The following is an 18,607-nucleotide window of genomic DNA, read 5'->3' on the forward strand; positions in this document are numbered from 1 at the left end:
GGGGAAGGGGAATGGGGAGGAAGGAGCAGTGATTGGTGCAGTGGCCTTTCTGCGGGGACAGAGACTCTTTCCCATGCCCCCTAGGTGGCAGAGGAGGCTGGTCATCTGATGGGTGCTCTGTCAAAGACAGGAGGCTGAATGAGACCACCTGTACCTGCAGCCACCTTACAAGCTTCGGCGTTCTGCTGGTAACATCCCCACTTTGCCTGGCCTTAGATTCTGGGTCTGAGGGGTAGCTGGGCATTGTGCTATGAAGTCTGTCTGGTCGATGACTTGATGGATCAACAGATTTCATGATACTGTGGCAAAGTTAAAGACCAATGAAATGACTCTTCTAATATGCATATATACTTGAAGAAAAATATTTGAACAAAGTATTTTTTTCTTATTCTAATTTTATATTTAAGTTCTTTTTAAAATAGCTATAGGAGGGCTAGGGAATTCAGATTAAAATGGGTAATAAAAATGGTTTAGTTGGCAGTGTACTTTAAAATTTTTATAAAACATGACATAAGTTCTCTTATTTAATCTCCCTAACAATCCTACAATGTAGGTAGAATGGGGTGTTTTTATTGTCATTTTTAAAGACTCGTTTGTGAGGTAATTGTCCACAGTCGTAGACTGAGAAATATAAGAGCCAGAAGTCAAATTCACATCTTTAGGCTCCTAGCCTGGGGCTTCTGCAGAGCACCATAATGTAGTGATCAAATACATGGGCTTTGAAGTCATCCAGACCTGGATTCTGGCTCCTCTACCTCGTAGTTTTGTGACCCTGAGCAAATTACTTAACCTCTCTGGGTCTCATTTTTTATTATCTCAACAGGATGATAATAATTATGCCTACCTTGTAGGCTTGTTGAATAATCTTAGACTACCCAATAATGTAAATTATAACTGTGTCATTTATTTTAAAATATTTGGTCTTGAAAGCAATATTTTCTTTTCCAGGACTTGTCTCGAACATCCTTGCCACCAGCTCAGATGATGGCCCTAACATTTATTACCTATATTGGTTGTGGGCTTTCATCAATTTTTCTGTCAGTTACTCTTGTAACCTACATAGCCTTTGAGTGAGTATCCACAACTGGAAACTGGATTATATGATGTAGTGGTCACCTCAGTGGCCAAAATATTAAATAAGTGCTCCTTGGCCTAGCTTACCCTGTCCACCCCTCTAGTGGGGCCATGTATATGTGAAACTTCATGGGACTTCGGTTTACATACTTACTTACTTCCAGTAGTTTGTACACTCACTGAAGGCAGAAGTTGTGTCTTAATCATCCTTGTACCCTAAAATGATGCTTGGTATCTAGTTGACATTAAGTGAGAAATGAAAGATAGATGCAGACCTCGAAAAAACAAGAGCTTCAATGTGAAACAGGCCATAGCTCCATATACAGCAGAAGAGCTGTGTTTAATATATTAAGTTTCTAAATTATACCAAGCAAACACAAAAGATTAAATACATTAATGGGTGTGGGGATGAAGAAGAATAAAGGATATCAAGCCTCCCTGAAAAATATAGATACAAATTGAGTGCAGCTTTGTAGGTCAAAGAAAGAATGACATTCCAGATGACAGCATCTGCTTGGCTTATCAGAATGGTCCCTTTGGTTACTTTGTAGGGGGTGGGGGCAGTGGGGGGGGCGGGATTCCAATTAATTCTGTCAGAAAAAAAGGAAATATAGGCACTTTTTTTTACATTTGTTTATGCTTAGTCATTCAGTCTTGTCTGACTCTTTTCGACCCCATGGACTGTAGCCCACCAGGCTCTTCTGTCCGTGGGATTTTCCAGGCGAGAATACTGGAGTGGGTTGCCATTTCCTTCTCCAGGGGATCTTCCCAACCCAGGAATCAAACCAGGTTCTTCTGCATTGCAGGCGGATTCTTATACCAGCTGAGCTACCATGGAACCACCGCCCCCCTTTTTTAGATGAAACAGTATATAAGTTCTGGGATTTAGATTTTTGGACACTAATCAGGAAATGCACAAATTCACTTTTAGTGCCAAACTTAGGGTCCAGCTGTGAGTACAGATCTTCTAGTGGACCGTTGGAAGGATTAATGAGACTAAATTACTATAAGGCCAGCCATTACTCAGAATGATCTCACCAGATCTAATTTCACACACGTAAACATGTACATGTCATCAATTAGCTGTATTTTCCTCTCCCTGTTTCATTTAGCTATAGTTTGAACGCTTTTTCCATGATCTCATTTTAACTAGTAACATAAAATAACAGGAGAATCTGGCTATGTTTTGAAGATCTGGATAGAGGAGCCTATTGTATGAGAAGCAGCAATGCTTCCAGGAGTTTGGGAGAAATGGGGGTGGGTGCTCATGAGATTCTACTACATACTATTTGAAAGGTTGGGTCAGTAGTCAGCATGTTAAAGATTCCATAGAAATATAAACATAAAATTTCCACATGGTTATCACAGATGATTCCGTTTAGATTTTTTCTTTGTTGCTATCGTTAGTTGTAATGCCTCCACCCACGCATCACACACACACATACAGACATGCATTCAAAGAGAAGAAATTTATGCATATAGACAGTCACCAAAGAATAAAAATAAATCACTTTGAACTCAGATATGCTAGCTCACATAAGCATCAGCAGGCTGTGATGCTAATTCTTTTCTTGTCCTTTCCTTTTAGAAAGATCCGGAGGGATTACCCTTCCAAAATCCTCATCCAGCTGTGCGCAGCCCTGCTCCTGCTGAACCTGGTGTTCCTCTTGGACTCGTGGATTGCTTTGTATGACATAAGAGGCCTCTGCATCTCAGTGGCTGTATTTCTGCATTATTTTCTCTTGGTCTCATTCACATGGATGGGCTTGGAAGCATTCCATATGTACCTGGCCCTTGTCAAAGTGTTTAATACTTACATCCGAAAATACATCCTTAAATTCTGCATTTTTGGTTGGGGTATGTATTATTTTTGCTCACGCATTGCCTGGGCTTTTCCTGCTTTTTCTCCAGTGTTTTGATTTTTAATCAGAGAGAGACATTGATGAAGCAGGTCACACTTGGCAGGTTTCTAAAACAGCTTTATTCTTCTTTTCATGTTTCATTGCCCAAAGAGGAGCCTTGTCAAGTCTATTTCTAGAACACCTGTATATTTATGCTTGATTGGTTATGACCATAACACTCTGAGGTTAGGGCTGTGAATCTTTTTTGTATCTCTAGTGACTAGAACTGGGGCTGGCACACAGAAGATGCTCAGTCAATTGAAAATATTAGCTTGGTGATAATGAGGTCAGACAGTCAGTCCCTGAGCTCCCAACTAGCCTCACGCTGCTCTGTACCTCCCAGATTCACACACATACACAGCCGTGTGCTCAGCAGGGCAGAGAGAGAGAACATACAGATAAAGTCTAATGTAACTTCATCACCACACCAGCCCAGTATTCCTGATTATGCCACCTGTTGGTTGTTGGTCACTAAATCTTAGATGCCCCAAGATCTTGAAGAGTTCTTCATTCAACTCCCCGCCAAATGTAGGAACCTCCTGGACTTGACTTAGCTTTGACTAGAGATAATTTGACCTCTGCTTGAATACTTCTATTATTGGGGAGCTCATTACTTTAATTAAAAACAAGATTCTACTGAGTGCCTTTGAAAGATCTTACAGGCTTTATTGAATACTTCATGAATTGGGCAGCATCCCATCTAGCAGACAGAAAGGAGATTTGAGGAGCTGTACTAAGTGAAAGATTTTATAGGCAGAAGGAAGCAGGAACAAGGAAGTCACTCTGGGCAAAAAAAGCGGGTTGGTTATTGCAAGCTTACTTTCCTTTGGGGATTTCTGGGGTCTCTCAGACAGGTTACCTAACTAGTGACAGGTTACCTAACTAGCAATTTCTGATTGATTGGTTTAAGATTCCATTTCTGGGAGAGCCAAAGCTGTGATGGAGTTAAGTCTCAGTTTGGTGAACTGTGGCTAGCATAAGCAACTCAAGTTTGGACCTTTTGTCTTATTTTTAATACCTTACAAGACAGCCAGTGACCATTTTCTAAAGCTCTACAGTTCTGATTTTCCATTAAGTTCACTTGGCTCTCTGGTAGCACTTACCCATCGGTCTTAGTTTTGCTCTCTCAGGAAAAAAAAAAATAAGCTGACACTTCTGCTGAAGAGTCCTTTAGATAATCAGCAAGTAATATATAACCTTATGTATAATACGTTATGTCTTGATGTATTTTCACACAAGTAACCCCATAAAAAATAAGCCAGGGGAATTCCCTGGCAGCCCAGTGGTTTGGACTCTGCACTTCCAATGCCGGGAGGCCTGGGTTCAATCCCTGGTCAGGGAACTAGGATCCTGAAAGCCCCAAGGTGCGGGTGGTTATTGCTAATACCAGGTGAAGACGTGATTTACCCTAATTCCCACAGCTCAAGAACAGCTGAGGCTGGCTTTCTAATCTCCAAGGCATACCCTTCCACTGCATTAGAGCTGCCACTCCTCTCAGACTCCATCTTCTTCAGGCTAAATATTCCTTCACATATCCCCTACACAACAGATTACCTCCCTTGTCATCTTGCCTGTTGTTATATCTTTGTGAAAGGTACAGAACGACACCTTTCTACAAGATATGTCACTTATTCCCAGAAAAATAAGTCACTGCTTCTGATCTTGGGCATGGATTTTGTCTTCTTTGTAGAATTCAGAAACATCAGGTTCCCTGTCAAGGACAAGCTCCACACCCTCAATATTTTATTTTTAGGAAGGAGTCTCCCTTAGAAAGTCACCATATGTCAATGTCTCCATAATGTCCAAATACAAAAGAATTTAATGAAATATCATGTTAGATGGTACCAGGTAGCTGTCTTATTTACCAGAGCCTTGAGATTGGATGTCAGGCTGGTCTGTGTGCACAGAGTGTGAGATGTCGGCATGGGGTGGGGGATGATGGGGTGGAGGGCTGAAAAGGACTCCTCAGTGTAAGGCCACTATAAGGAAGGAGGAGACTCCTCATTATGCTTCCTGTTAATGGAAGTGCCCTGGGCCCTTGAGAGAGCCAGTGGTGGCAATCAACACCCCAAAATAACTAGGGCAGGCTTCTCAGTCCATCAGCAGATTCCAGATAATCAGTTGAGGACATTGGGATTCATAATGGAAGGTTTTCCAGAAGTTACTGGGTTAATTCTTTGGTTTACATTTTGGAGTTTGCCTGCCACCTGACCCTTAAAATTACATTCCAGGTGGGTAAGGGTAAGTGGGTTGCCATTTCCTTCTTACTTATTTGTGGTCCAGTTAGCAGGAGTGGAGGGGGTCTCTGGTCTGTGGTTGTTCAGGATCCAAGCTGCTAGAGACTCTGTCTCAGGACAGAGCTTCCAAGATTGACCTGAACTGGGGAGAAAAGAGTAGAGAATCTCACAAGTGGTTTTATGGTCTAGGCCTAGAGGGGGAGCAAATCACTTCTGTCCATAGTCCACTGGACAAGACCTAGGCCACATACACCCACATGCTGGGAGGCAGAGAAACTGGGTGTGATGAATTGCTATGCTATTTCAGAAGAAAACAGAAAATCCCCACTCTTTTTTCTCACCACCTTTAGTTATTAGAACTATGTGTGATCAGTGTTTCCTATCTCCCAGGCATCCCAGCTGTGGTTGTGGCCATCGTCCTGATTATATCTCCAGATAACTATGGGCTTGGATCCTATGGGAAATTCCCCAACGGGTCACCTGATGACTTGTGAGTACAAAGCCCCACACGAAATTTTAAGTGAATTGGAAAGCAGAATTCTCCAAAAAAATGGAGGATCTAATCAGCATATCAGGTGTCTCATCCTAATAAAATCCAGTAATATTTACAGCAGACTTTGCAGTTATATATGTAAAGAGATCAGCTAGTTAGAAAAGTCATGCTGCTGCTGCTAAGTCACTTCAGTCATGCCTGACTCTGTGCAACCCCGTAGATGGCAGCCCACCAGGCTCCGCCATCTGCTACTACTTAAGTATTTAAAAATTGAATTATATTTCAAAAATACTTTTATAAGCCTGTGATAAAAATAAAATACAAGCTATACTATATTAGTAAAGATTCATGGAATAGACTTACTAGGATCGAAAGAGGATAAAATCTTTTAGTGTTTTCAAATAATATTTTAAAAATACTTTCAATCACCAGATTTCCTAAAATAAACTCTCTTGGATTTCTTCCCCTAGAGCTGTTAAGTGGCTATGGAGATCAGAGGTTTTATCCTTTTTAAAATTTTGTGCTTGTAGGATAATGTTTCAGTAAAACAATATAGGTTCATTGTTAGCATTTTGAACCATATTTTAGCAAGAAAAAACCAAAACATGTTTTCCCTGTTTTTCCCCCCAATTCCAGTTGCTGGATCAACAGCAATGCTGTATTCTATATCACGGTTGTGGGGTATTTCTGTGTGATATTTTTGCTGAACGTCAGCATGTTCATTGTGGTCCTGGTTCAGCTTTGTCGAATTAAAAGGAAGAAGCAACTGGGAGCCCAGAGAAAAACCAGTATTCAAGACCTCAGGAGCGTCGCTGGCCTTACATTTTTACTAGGAATTACTTGGGGCTTCGCCTTCTTTGCCTGGGGACCAGTTAATGTCACCTTCATGTATCTCTTTGCCATCTTCAATACCTTACAAGGTAAGCTCTACAGCAAAAAATAAACACTGGATGACTCATTCGAACTGAAAAATATTGCAAGTAAAAGTTGGAGTGTCTGCAAAGTAGCTTAAGATATAGGGAGGGGATATATGTATTTGTAGGGCTTCCCTGATGGCTCAGATGGTAAAGAATCTGCCTGCAATGTGAGAGACCCAGCTTTGATCCCTGGGTTGGGAAGACCCCTTGGAGGAGGAAATGGCAACCCACTCCAGTATTCTTGCCTGGATAATCCCATGGACAGAGGAGCCTCGAGGGCTCACAGTCCATGGGATTGCAAAGAGTCGGATACGACTGAGCGACTAACCCTTTCCCTATATGTATACATGGACTTCTCAGGTGACTCAGTGGTAAAGAATCTGCCTGCCAAGGGTTTGATCTCTAGGTCGGGAAAATCCCCTGGAGGAGGAAATGGCAACGCACTCCGGTATTCTTGCCTGGAGAATTCCATGGACAGGGGAGACTGGTGGGCTACAGTCCATGGGGTCACAAACAGTCAGACACTACTTAGTGACTAAACAGCAGCAGCATATATCTTCATCTGGCTGACTCACATTGTTGTACAGCATGATATTGTAAAGCATTTATACTCCAATAAAAAAAAATCAAGTAAAATAAAAAACAGATTTATCTTTGAGAAAGAGTGCTCTGAGATCCTTGGAAGAAAGGCTAAATTCACTAAATTCAAGAAGTGGTCCCTTTCCCTCCTTACCATCACTGCCTCCTGGCAGGGAACAAGGATATCAAGGGGAACCTACCAGTAACTGTTTCTGGGAGAGTCAATCACTCTTCCTTCACCTGGTTCCTTATCTTTTTTTTCGTTTGATTTTGCTACTGAAGTATAATAGAACATGCATACAGAGAAGTACACATACCATAAATGTCCCCATGAGGTCTCACCACTCTGAGCTCCTCTGCCTGCATTTGATTTGAGGACAGTGATAAGTGAGAAGTCAGTGGCAGCAGCCTGGCCTAGTGGCTAATCCCTGTGCAGTTCCTCTGTCTAGACATACAGTGGACAAGCCAGGCTCTGTGTGTGGCCATTGACCTTGGAGCTGCCCATTTAATGAAGCCCAGCTGCAGTCATTTGGGAACCCTTTTCCTCTGCACTCTTTACAAAAGCAAATTACTCATTCTTTTGTTGACACTTTTGTCCTACTCTTCGCGACCCCACGGACTGTAGCCCACCAGTCTGCTCTGTCCTGGGATTTCCCAGGCAAGAATACTAGAGTGGGTTGCCATTTGCTTTTCCAGGAGATCTTTCCGACCCAGGGATCAAACTCATGTTTCCTGCATTGTAGGCAGATTCTTTACCACAGAGCCACCAGGGAACCACACTCATTCTTTTAGATCAGCTTTATAAAAGAGTTGTCAGCTGTGACTAATATTTAATGAACGCACTTTGACATTAAAAGCCAAGCAAACTAATAGGTTTGCGTAGATGAGATGGTTGGATGCCATCACCGACTCTATGGACATGAATTTGAGCAAGCTCCAGGAATTGGTGATGGACAGGGAAGCCTGGCGTGCTGCAGTCCATGGGGTTGCAAAGAGTCGGACATGACTGAGTGAACTGAACTGATAATAAGCATTCTTATCCCTTGGTTGTCTTTTATTCCAAATCTTCTGTTGGGAAGCCTTTTAACTGCATTCTCATCAGCTTGTTTTCATCTTTTCCTGGTGGCTTTTAGCTCCCATAGCATCCTCCTGTAGTTCTATCTAGGCAGTAGTTCATTAACTTGAGATAGAATTCAAGTGCCTAATTTGGCTTATTTTATTTGGAGGAAGCCAGTGAATGTGCTTGTTGGTTACATGCAGTGTCTTCATTTTTACCTACAGTGTACAATTTCTGAACTTGTATAGCCAGATGTTGTGTTACTTATTGTAGAAAAGTTTTATTTGCCAACAATGGCATGCTAAGAGACACTTATTTTTAAAGAGAAAAGATATATGCCCAAATCATACTGATCATAAACCTGAAAGCACCCTCACATACTTACGGTAGAAAATGAGCCTGCCCCTTTCTTATTTCCCCAGAATGACTTCTCATTAGAATACAAATGGACAGAAGGAACATATTGTTTCATTTGTAAAAGGGAACTAAACCCTAATTCACAGGACTTTCCTGTAAAGGAAAGATGTGTACAGGTTCTGATTTGGGCCACGAGTACCCCCATTTTAGTCTCTCATCTGTGCTGCTTCTCCCCTAATGCAACCAAGTGTAGCTGCCCAGGGTGGCAGGTGGACAAAGATATGCATTATTTGAGATGTCAGTCTTCAGAGTGGGCACATGCACCTGACTAAAAGCAAACCTGATATTTAAAAATGAAGGTCTTTTAAGTAGATAGATTGGGGTTTGGGGCAAAGGAGGATTCAGAGTTTGTCCATTCATCCAGCTAATATTTATTTGCTTTCAAAGCCTTGAGGAGTGGTAGCAAGGGGGCTGCATGGGGAGCCCTGCACCTGCCTGCGATGGGGAGGGGGAGGCAAAGCCTGAGGGCCTCTTGAGGTTTGTGGTGGTTTGGGAGAAAGAGGGGAGGGCCCAGGGAAGGGACGTGGCTGTGGACCGACCAGAGAGGTGAGCTGAGGGATGAGAGACAGAGGAGGAGACGACATTGACAGAACTTGGAAATTGATGACACATATGGAGGGATAGGGAGGTGGGAGCCATGGATAGAAGTAAAAAAAAGCACAGTGCGAGAGCTGTGAGCTCCCATTTTCTTTGGGGGACTACAGCTTGGGAGATGGCCGCTCAGGTAGCTCTGAAGAACTGATCAGAAGAGGTATGGCGAGGGAGGTAGACATACACACAATCAACCACACATCTTGGCAGAAGGTTACTGCTTGTCATAAGGCCCGGATATCTTAGTGTTTTTAGTGCTTTTCTAAGTGTGGGAAAATGTAAGAAACTATCTCATAAAATTTTCTCCTGAAAATACCTAATTATCTGAAGGCCTGTTCTACCAGTTTTTCCAGAGCATAGGGCACCTCATTCCCGATCTCCAGCCTGAAATCCTTTCAGGGTGTGTGGAAGGTCAGGGACTGCAGTGGCTCATGACTCAATCCTTGTAGAGCTACATGGCCAGAGACATTCCTTAGCTGGCTGATCCTAGGTCTGAGCTGGTCTCCTGGGTGGATGGCTTGTACTTCAACAACAAAGATTGTTGTCGTTGTTCAGTCATTAAATCGTGTCTGATTCTTTGCAACCCCATGGACTGCAGCATACCAAGCTTCTGTGTCCTTCACCATCTCTTGGAGTTTGCTGAAACTCATCTCTATTGAATCAGTGATGCCATCCAACCATCTCATCCTCTATTGTCCCCTTCTCTTGCCTTCAGTCTTTCCCTGCATCAGGGCCTTTTCCAATGAAAGGGCTCTTCGTATCAGGTGGCCAAAGTATTGAAGCTTCAGCTTCAGCATCAGTCTTTCAATCAGTATACAGGTTGATATCCTTTAAAACTGACTAGTTTGATCTCCTTGCTGTCCAAGGGACTCTCAAGAGTATTCTCCTGCACCACAATTCGAAAGCATCAATTCTTTGGTGCTCACCCTTCTTTATGGTCCAATTCTTACATCTGTTCATGACTACTGGAAAAAAATATAGCTTTGACTGTATAGACCTTTGTTGGCAAAGATAGGGAAGGCTAAAGACAGGATGTAAGAGACCAGACAGGTAAATTTTGGAAGTATGGAATGACCATTCTTTTTATAAATACATTATTTTAATCTTACAAAGATAGTTCTCCCAGGATGCCTTTTGATAGCAAACTTTCCCAGGACTTTGGGCTTTATTTTCAGTCTGTAAAATTTCATTTTTCCTATAGCTGCCAAAGATTCTATCATTGTGTGAAGTAAGCTCATGACATTCAGGTCTCAGTTTGGAATTCATTGTGTTGTATTTCCCCCCACCCTATAGGATTTTTCATATTCGTCTTTTACTGTGTAGCAAAAGAGAATGTCAGAAAGCAGTGGAGGCGATATCTGTGTTGTGGAAAGTTACGACTGGCTGAAAATTCTGGTAAAGATTTTCCTTACTTTTTCTCCTTTTCTTAAATCTTGAGGAAGAGATTGCATACGTTAAGATCCAAAGCAATTAATGCCAGAGGAATATCGGATCAGTGAATGGAACCTGCTCAACAGAAAATATCCAGTGTGAACATTATGGAAAAAAACCTAGTGAATTAAAAAAAAAATTTGTCATATCTGGGAACTTAGTGAGCAATATAATTAATGGCCTGGCTGCTTCTGCAATGAAGCAGCAGTGAAATGTTTAGAATTCATTTCCCTTTGAGTATATATTTTCCATTTGTCCAGAGTAATTTTTCATATTTACCTTCCTAATTTTTAAAATCTTGACTCAACGTTTTCTCCACAGGTCCTGGTTGTCAATGACTTCATTTATTTGTTATTGGGCCAGACTTTACATAAAAGTCTTAGCATACATTTGATTACTTTGAAGTTATTTTCAGCTGTGCCCTTCTGGGTTGTATAGCAAATAGATCATTTTTAAGAAAATAAGAAAATGAAGTACTCTTTGAAAATCTCAATTCCTTTTGCATAAATATTACCCACGAATACAGACTTTGCTGTATTGCAGAGGTCTGGTTGCACAAGATCAGAAAATGGCAGTATTTAGAGTTCAATCATTTGCCTGGATTTAAGAGCCATGAGTCATCACAGCAGGTCGATCCATGTTCTTGTGAAGATAGTCTTTGACTTTGAAATATTACTTAATTCAGTGACTATTTATAGACATAATCAAATTAGCCTGGCCTTTAATTCTGAGAGAATATAGGTTACTTTTGACCAGTGAGTCAGTTAAAGGACAGATAAATATAGTCTTAAATGAAAGAATTCTCTATAAGATCTGAGAGCAAGAGATCATTTCCTAGAAGGAGTTAGGCTGTGTCTCTTGCATTTGCACTTCAACATTCTGCCCTGTTTTTCTATAATGCTTATCCTGCTATAGACTGGAGTAAGACTGCTACTAATGGTTTAAAGAAACAGACTGTAAACCAAGGTGTCTCCAGCTCTTCAAATTCCTTACAGTCAAACAGTAACTCCACCCACTCCACCACACTGCTAGTGAATAATGATTGCTCAGGACTCGCCAGCGGGAACGGTATGTATGTCTTGATGTACTGTTTCTCAAGTTAGTGTTTGTTTTATTAAAGCAGCTTTATCCTTTAATGGCACTTTTGCTTAGCAAAGTGAATAGCTACATATATGACTGTTGGATCAAAATGTAATTCCCTTGTAAAAGACAAAGTTGATTCAACCAAATTTATTCATTTTAGAGCAAGTTTATTTTTAAGATTTAGGGTTTTTAGAAATATTTATTTTTAATTGATTGATGATTGCTTTTAAAATATTGTTTTGATTTCTGTCATACATCAACGTGAATTAAGCATAGGTGTACATATGTCCCCTTAGGGTTGTTTTTCTTAAAGATTTAATTTTTCATGATGAGAATGGATTATGACCTAAAAGTTTTAATGTGGCAAATCCTGACTTAGGTATTGCCCAAAGACTTCTTATGTTCTTTCTGTGCAGTCAGTACCTAAAATAGTAAGACTATATCAGTTTTTTAGTATATCTATAGTTATACACATCTTCAACACTTCTGAACATTCCTACTTTTTGCTTATCATCTTGTTCATTCTGTGCCCCAGTGTGGCTGCCTTGTGACAATTCCCAAATCCCCATAAAGATATCCAATATTGAAAGATGAATTGTCTCCAATAGACATACAGATGATTTCTGTTGTGCCTCTTTTACTCATTAATTCTGACATTTCTAGCTTAAATTTCCTTTATGTTTTCTTTCCTTCGTAAGACTGAGCTGTTCATTACTCATAAAAACTTATCTATCTTCTTTGACTTCTTAATATATCTTCATTTTTATAAAAACTTAAATTATGCTGGTATACTTTCCCCTTCCCTGGAGAATTCGCCTTTATTTCTCATTCTAGGGTATTAGTTATTTGTATAATAAATGCAGATAAATTTGTGAGAAGGTTCATATACCTAACAAATAGTTTTCCAGCCTCCCAAAGATGGGAGGTCTCACTGGTTTGTATAAACTTTTAAAATAGCAAAATAAAAGGATGCCTCTAAATCAAGGTTTCTCAACCTGGGCACAGTTAACATTTGGAGCTAGATAACTCTGTTGTGGGGGCGCTGTTCTGTGTATTTGAGGATGTCTAGCAACATCTCTGGTCTCCACCCTCCAGGTACCAGTAGTACCCCCATACTCACCCCATGTTGTGACAACTAAAAATTTCTCTCAATATTGTGAAAAAATGCTTCCTGAGGGGTAAAATTGTCCTTTTGCTGCTTGTGGAGAACCCTTGCTGTATGAGAACCATTTCTATATAAGATGAGCTGCCATGGGGCCTTAGCTTTTTATTGTAGATACCAGGGGCAGAGCAGGGCTTTATGTCAAATATCTATAGCAGGAGTGACTCAATGTAGGTAAACAGAGTAGATGTAGTAGCAATCAAGGCTGGTTAATAAGTTTGTGTGACAAACCAGATTCAAAGTTGAGAAATCAGAGGTGTGAGCTAAATCATCAAGAATCCTAAGAATCACAACCTATCAGTAAAGCCTATTGGTTTGGATAGAAGTGTTTGGGTCTCTTAAAACCAAATTTTTCCATATTCTAGAAGGAACTCAGAGATGAAGCCTCACTTGCCTAGCCTATCAGTATGTGGCCATCCTTCGGGGAATGAGATCAGATGGAAGCAGCACTTTTTGCAGAGCTAGTTGACATGGTTGATATGAAACAGCTGTTTTTGACAGCTGACAGTGAGAGTGGGGTACATTTTAGGTTACCAAAATGGCCACATGTTTAATATCATGTAACTTGCATATCAGATAGACTTCCTTGACTCCTCATTCCACACATCAGGATCTGGGATGGATGAGGGAAAAGAAGCTGGAAGGTCAATGGTTTGTTTATTATACCAGGTCAAGTTGTTCCTGCACCAAAATGTCCTCAAACCAAAATGCCTAATTCAGAATAGCAGCCTCAGACAGTCATTTGCCTCTCTCTGTGCCCAGAGATGGGGCTTTGTTAACCATATCCATCACCTAGTTTGTGTGAATACTGTATATTTCAGTTATGCCTTAGAGGCTTAATTTATAGTTGTTGCTAAGTCGTGTCTGACTCTTTGTGACCCCATGGACTATAGCCCACCAGGCTCCTCTGTCCATGGGATTTCCCAGGTAAGAATACTGGAGTGGGTTGCCATTCCTTCTCTAGGGGATCTTCTTAACCCAGGGATCAACACCCCCACCCCACCCCGCCATCTCTTGTATTGCAAGTGGATTCTTTTTGGGGTTTTTTTGGTCAAGAAAGGTGTTTTTTACTCACTATTTTCAGCCAGAATGCTTGTTGAATATCGTTTCCTTAAATTCCAAATATCCTTACTATTTCCACATCTTTATATTTTAAAATTAACTCTATGAATTTTGTTAAATATCAAATTATATCTTTACCTATGAAATGGTTTCTTCTTCCATGTGTTTTAACATCACTTTATTTTTTCATATTTTTTATTATTTTTTTTTTTTTACTTTACAATATTGTATTGGTTTTGCCATACATCAACATGAATCCGCCACGGGTGTATACGTGTTCCCAATCCTGAACGCCCCTCCCTCCTCCCTCCCCATACCATCCCTCTGGGTGGTCTCAGTGCACCAGCCCTAAGCATCCTGTATCCTGCATTGAACCTAGACTGGCGATTCATTTCTTATATGATATTATACATGTTTCAGTGCCATTCTCCCAAATCATCCCACCCTCTCCCTCTCCCACAGAGTCCAAAAGACTGTTCTATACATCTGTGTCTCTTTTGCTGTCTTGCATACAGGGTTATCGTTACCATCTTTCTAAATTCCATATATATGCATTAGTATACTGTATTGGTGTTTTTCTTTCTGGCTTATTTCACTCTGTATAATAGGCTCCAGTTTCATCCACCTCATTGGAACTGATTCATATGTATTCTTTTTAATGGCTGAGTAATACTCCATTGTGTATATGTACCACAGCTTTCTTATCCATTCATCTGATGGACATCTAGGTTGCTTCCATGTCCTGGCTATTATAAACAGTGCTGCGATGAACTTTGGGGTACACGTGTCTCTTTCAGTTCTGGTTTCCTTGGTGTGTATGCCCAGCAGTGGGATTGCTGGGTCATAAGGCAGTTCTATTTCCAGTTTTTTAAGGAATCTCCACACTGTTCTCCAGAGTGGCTGTACTAGTTTGCATTCCCACCAACAGTGTAAGAGGGTTCCCTTTTCTCCACACCCTCTCCAGCATTTATTGCTTGTGGACTTTTGGATAGCAGCCATTCTGACTGGTGTGAAATGGTACCTCATTATGGTTTTGATTTGCATTTCTCTGATAATGAGTGATGTTGAGCATCTTTTCATGTGTTTGTTAGCCATCTGTATGTCTTCTTTGGAGAAATGTCTATTTAGTTCTTTGGCCCATTTTTTGATTGGGTCGTTTATTTTTTCTGGAATTGAGCTGCATGAGCTGCTTGTATATTTTTGAGATTAGTTGTTTGTCAGTTGCTTCATTTGCTATTATTTTCTCCCATTCAGAAGGCTGTCTTTTCACCTTGCTTATAGTTTCCTTTGTTGTGCAGAAGCTTTTAATTTTAATTAGGTCCCATTTGTTTATTTTTGCTTTTATTTCCAGTGCAAGCGGATTCTTTACCATTGAGCCACCTGGGAAGCCCAGAGGCTGGGTTACTAGCAGCCATCTGACTCAGTACACAGGGCCACAGACTCACAGTTCAAAGAAACATCACGTGTTGACTCTTTCACTTCTGAGCCATGTAACCCTGAGCAAAGCATTTACTTTCTGAAACGTTAGTTCCATCATCTATGAAATGGGGGTAATAATAGCACTCATGCTGTAGAATGATAAATGAGATGATATTTATAAGGTTCTCAGCACTCTTATTATTAGTATAATTATGACATGAATTAACAGTTGGGCTTATTATTTAGCTTTCTACATTGTCAGAAACATGGTGCCAAAGAGCTGGAGGATCTCAGCAGCTGTGCCCACCCCCAACACACACACACACAGAGTTCGGGGCCTGCTTGGGGTTGGGGAGGCCCAGCTCCCCTGGCTTGGACTTTGATGTTGTACTTGGTGGTTTCTTCTTGGAAATCAGTCTTATCCTGACTCAGAGGGACTGTTTTAGTGTACGAGAGACGATTTTTTTTTTCTTGCCAGGACTGTTGTCACTCGGGATTTCTCTATTACAGAGTTTTATTTTATAGGACTCTTAGGAATCCAAGAACCTTGTACGGATCTCTTAACCTTTGGGGGAGACCAGACTATTACCCCAGGTTACATTACACATATGCTAGTACTTGACTGCAGTATATGGTCAACCAGAGTTAGGAATTGGGCCTTTTAAAATCAAATATATTGCTTTGCTTCATATTTTTACGATTTCATTTTTAACAAAGTTACCATAGGAAGTGGTTTTTGAATGATTCTCCAGTTTGTTTTGTTTACTTTGAGTGGTCTTAAGAAAGGAAAGGAATGAAAAGTAAATAAAATAAGACAATATATCAGAAAATTTTTTAAAATAAAGATTGCCTAGAACTAATTTTGGTTCACATTTGTCTGTATCTACTTTTGGTTTTATTTTTAACTAATTTTTTTTGGGGGGGTGCTGTGCCGGGTCTTCATTGCTGCTTTTCTTTAGTTGTGGAGAGTGGGAGCTACCCTCTAATTGCAGTGTGTGGCCTTTTCATTGCAGTGGCTTCTCTTGTGGAGCATGGGCTCTAGAGCACGGGCTCAATAGTTGTGGCACACGGGCTTAGTTGCATATGGGATCTTCCCAGATAAGGGATCAAACCTGTGCCTCCTGCATTGGCAGGTGGATTCTTTACCACTGAGCCACCAGGGAAGCCCCAGAAATATGTTTTTAAAAAAGACTTCGTCTGCATGTGCATACTTAAGAATAAACTAACATTTAAGTTTGTTTATTTTGAAAATGCTTTCTGTGGATACTTCATGACACCAATTTTGTTTTTCCTTATACAGGGAATGCTTCTACAGAGAAGAATGGTGTTTCTTTCAGTGTTCAGAATGGAGATGTGTGCCTCCATGATTTCACTGGAAAACAGCATATATTTAATGAGAAAGAAGATTCCTGCAGTGGTAAAAACCGTATCGCTCTGAGAAGGACTTCAAAGCGGGGAAGCTTACACTTTATTGAGCAAATGTGATTCCTTTTCCTAAAATCAAAGCATGTTGCTTGACAGTGTGAAAATGTCCAATCTTACCTTTTACACAATGTGAGTTGTATAAAATCAACTAATTTTATACTCAGCAACTTTGGGATGAACATAAGCTAATTGAGGGCAATGGTTGCTATTGGAAGAGGAAACCAAGACATAATACCATGGTTCTAAGACATTTGCGATTTGGTTTCTTATCCTTCATTTTAAAAGAAGATTGGTTTTAAACAACACACTAAGAATAAGACTCATTTAAAACAAAAAGCAGTTTATTTGCAGCCTCTTTTAAAGAGGCTAATATATCTTTGATAACATCATAGAAAGTCACTGTTGACTTCATCCTGTTGGTGAGTTCATTGTGCATGCCTTTGTTGTAAATAAGCTAAACTCTAGTGATCCACATGTCAAAAATCTTACTTCAGCATTTTTGGTATTTATTTTCTACTGTGTAAATTTCTTTCTTTGTAGAATCGTGGTTGTGTTGTTGCATCTAATGTGATAATTCAGAAAATCGTTGCTGGTTCAGTGAACTCTAAACCTCCTTTTGGAGATTATATGGGATTTGAAATACAGGACCTTCACTGAAATCAAGAAATAATGACGCCAGCCAGACTGGAAAAATGTAAGCAGACAGTGCCACAATTAGCTCATACAGTGCCTTGGAGTGAGTTAGAAAAAGGTGCTCCCACTGGGCAGACACAGTGTCATGGGCTCATGATTTGGCAGAGTGAAGGCCATATTTTAGCCTCATTCACTCTCTTGGGTACACCATTGTTCAGGGTACCAGCTGTACAACCATACGTAGCATCCAATACCGACACCCATCTCCTGACCTCATTCCTAATCATCAGATTATGGAAGCTGCACCAGGATGTTTAGCTTAACACCTTGGTGACACAGAGGGATGGAAGTGTAATCTGGACCATATGGCAGGAAGATCGTGAATGTGGAGGAGATACATACACTGCCACTTCTCAAATCCCCAGAGCCTTTCAGAAAAGGGGAGTAGAGTAGGATTACTTTTTAAAAGAGATGTACATCAAAAGAATCATATTGCTGTTCTTTAAAAGGCAACTGCATGGTACTTTGTTGATTGTTATGCCTGGTACACTCTGGCCCAGCCAGAGCTATAATTATTTTTTAAAATACTTGTCTTGATGAATGTATAGTGACAAGGGGGAGCAGCTATTGGGACCAGTGAACTATCCTGCAATGCTATTGTTTCCATATGTATCAAACCCTTATTGCTCCTAGTCATAGCGAGTCTGTCTTGCTTCCTACCTACAACTGCTTGAGCAGTGCTTTGTGTCCTTATTAGGAACATTTTGAAACCCTTTAGTTAGGTCTTTCACTAAGGTTCCCTTTCATATGTATTTCAAGTGAATGCTGTATCCCAGACTAACTGTAGTCATAATGTAATACACTTCTGTGAGTGCTGATTAGTCTTTGTGTTATTTCTTTTCCAGTTTATTTAATTGTCTTGTATTTATATGTTAAAATCGACAAAAATGTTAAAGATCGCCAAAATAAATTTGCAGTTAAGTCCTTTAAGTTTGAGAATTTTCACAAAAGGAAAACATTTGCGATCTCTTTCCCTGGTGGTGGAGCATGATAAAACAGTAGGACCAGCCTGATAAAGACCACGTGACAGTAGCAGCCTTTGGCAGGCAGCAGGCATGCTGTGAAC

General features: G+C 40.5%; 1 protein-coding gene across 1 annotated transcript in view; it reads left to right on the forward strand.

The window, feature by feature from the left end:
* Window positions 1-18,362, forward strand: part of ADGRG2 (adhesion G protein-coupled receptor G2) — a 71,577-nt gene extending 53,215 nt beyond the window's left edge. The window contains exons 18-25 of the mRNA XM_040266535.1: window positions 85-188; window positions 949-1,070; window positions 2,663-2,931; window positions 5,603-5,702; window positions 6,342-6,625; window positions 10,560-10,661; window positions 11,613-11,765; window positions 16,724-18,362. Coding sequence (XP_040122469.1) covers window positions 85-188; window positions 949-1,070; window positions 2,663-2,931; window positions 5,603-5,702; window positions 6,342-6,625; window positions 10,560-10,661; window positions 11,613-11,765; window positions 16,724-16,908 — 1,319 coding nt within the window. The 3' untranslated portion in view covers window positions 16,909-18,362. The remainder of the gene's footprint in view (window positions 1-84; window positions 189-948; window positions 1,071-2,662; window positions 2,932-5,602; window positions 5,703-6,341; window positions 6,626-10,559; window positions 10,662-11,612; window positions 11,766-16,723) is intronic.
* The last annotated feature ends 245 nt before the right edge of the window (window positions 18,363-18,607 follow it).

This window comes from Oryx dammah, unplaced genomic scaffold, assembly GCF_014754425.2.
Source record: "Oryx dammah isolate SB20612 unplaced genomic scaffold, SCBI_Odam_1.1 HiC_scaffold_23, whole genome shotgun sequence".
Lineage (NCBI taxonomy): Eukaryota > Metazoa > Chordata > Mammalia > Artiodactyla > Bovidae > Oryx > Oryx dammah.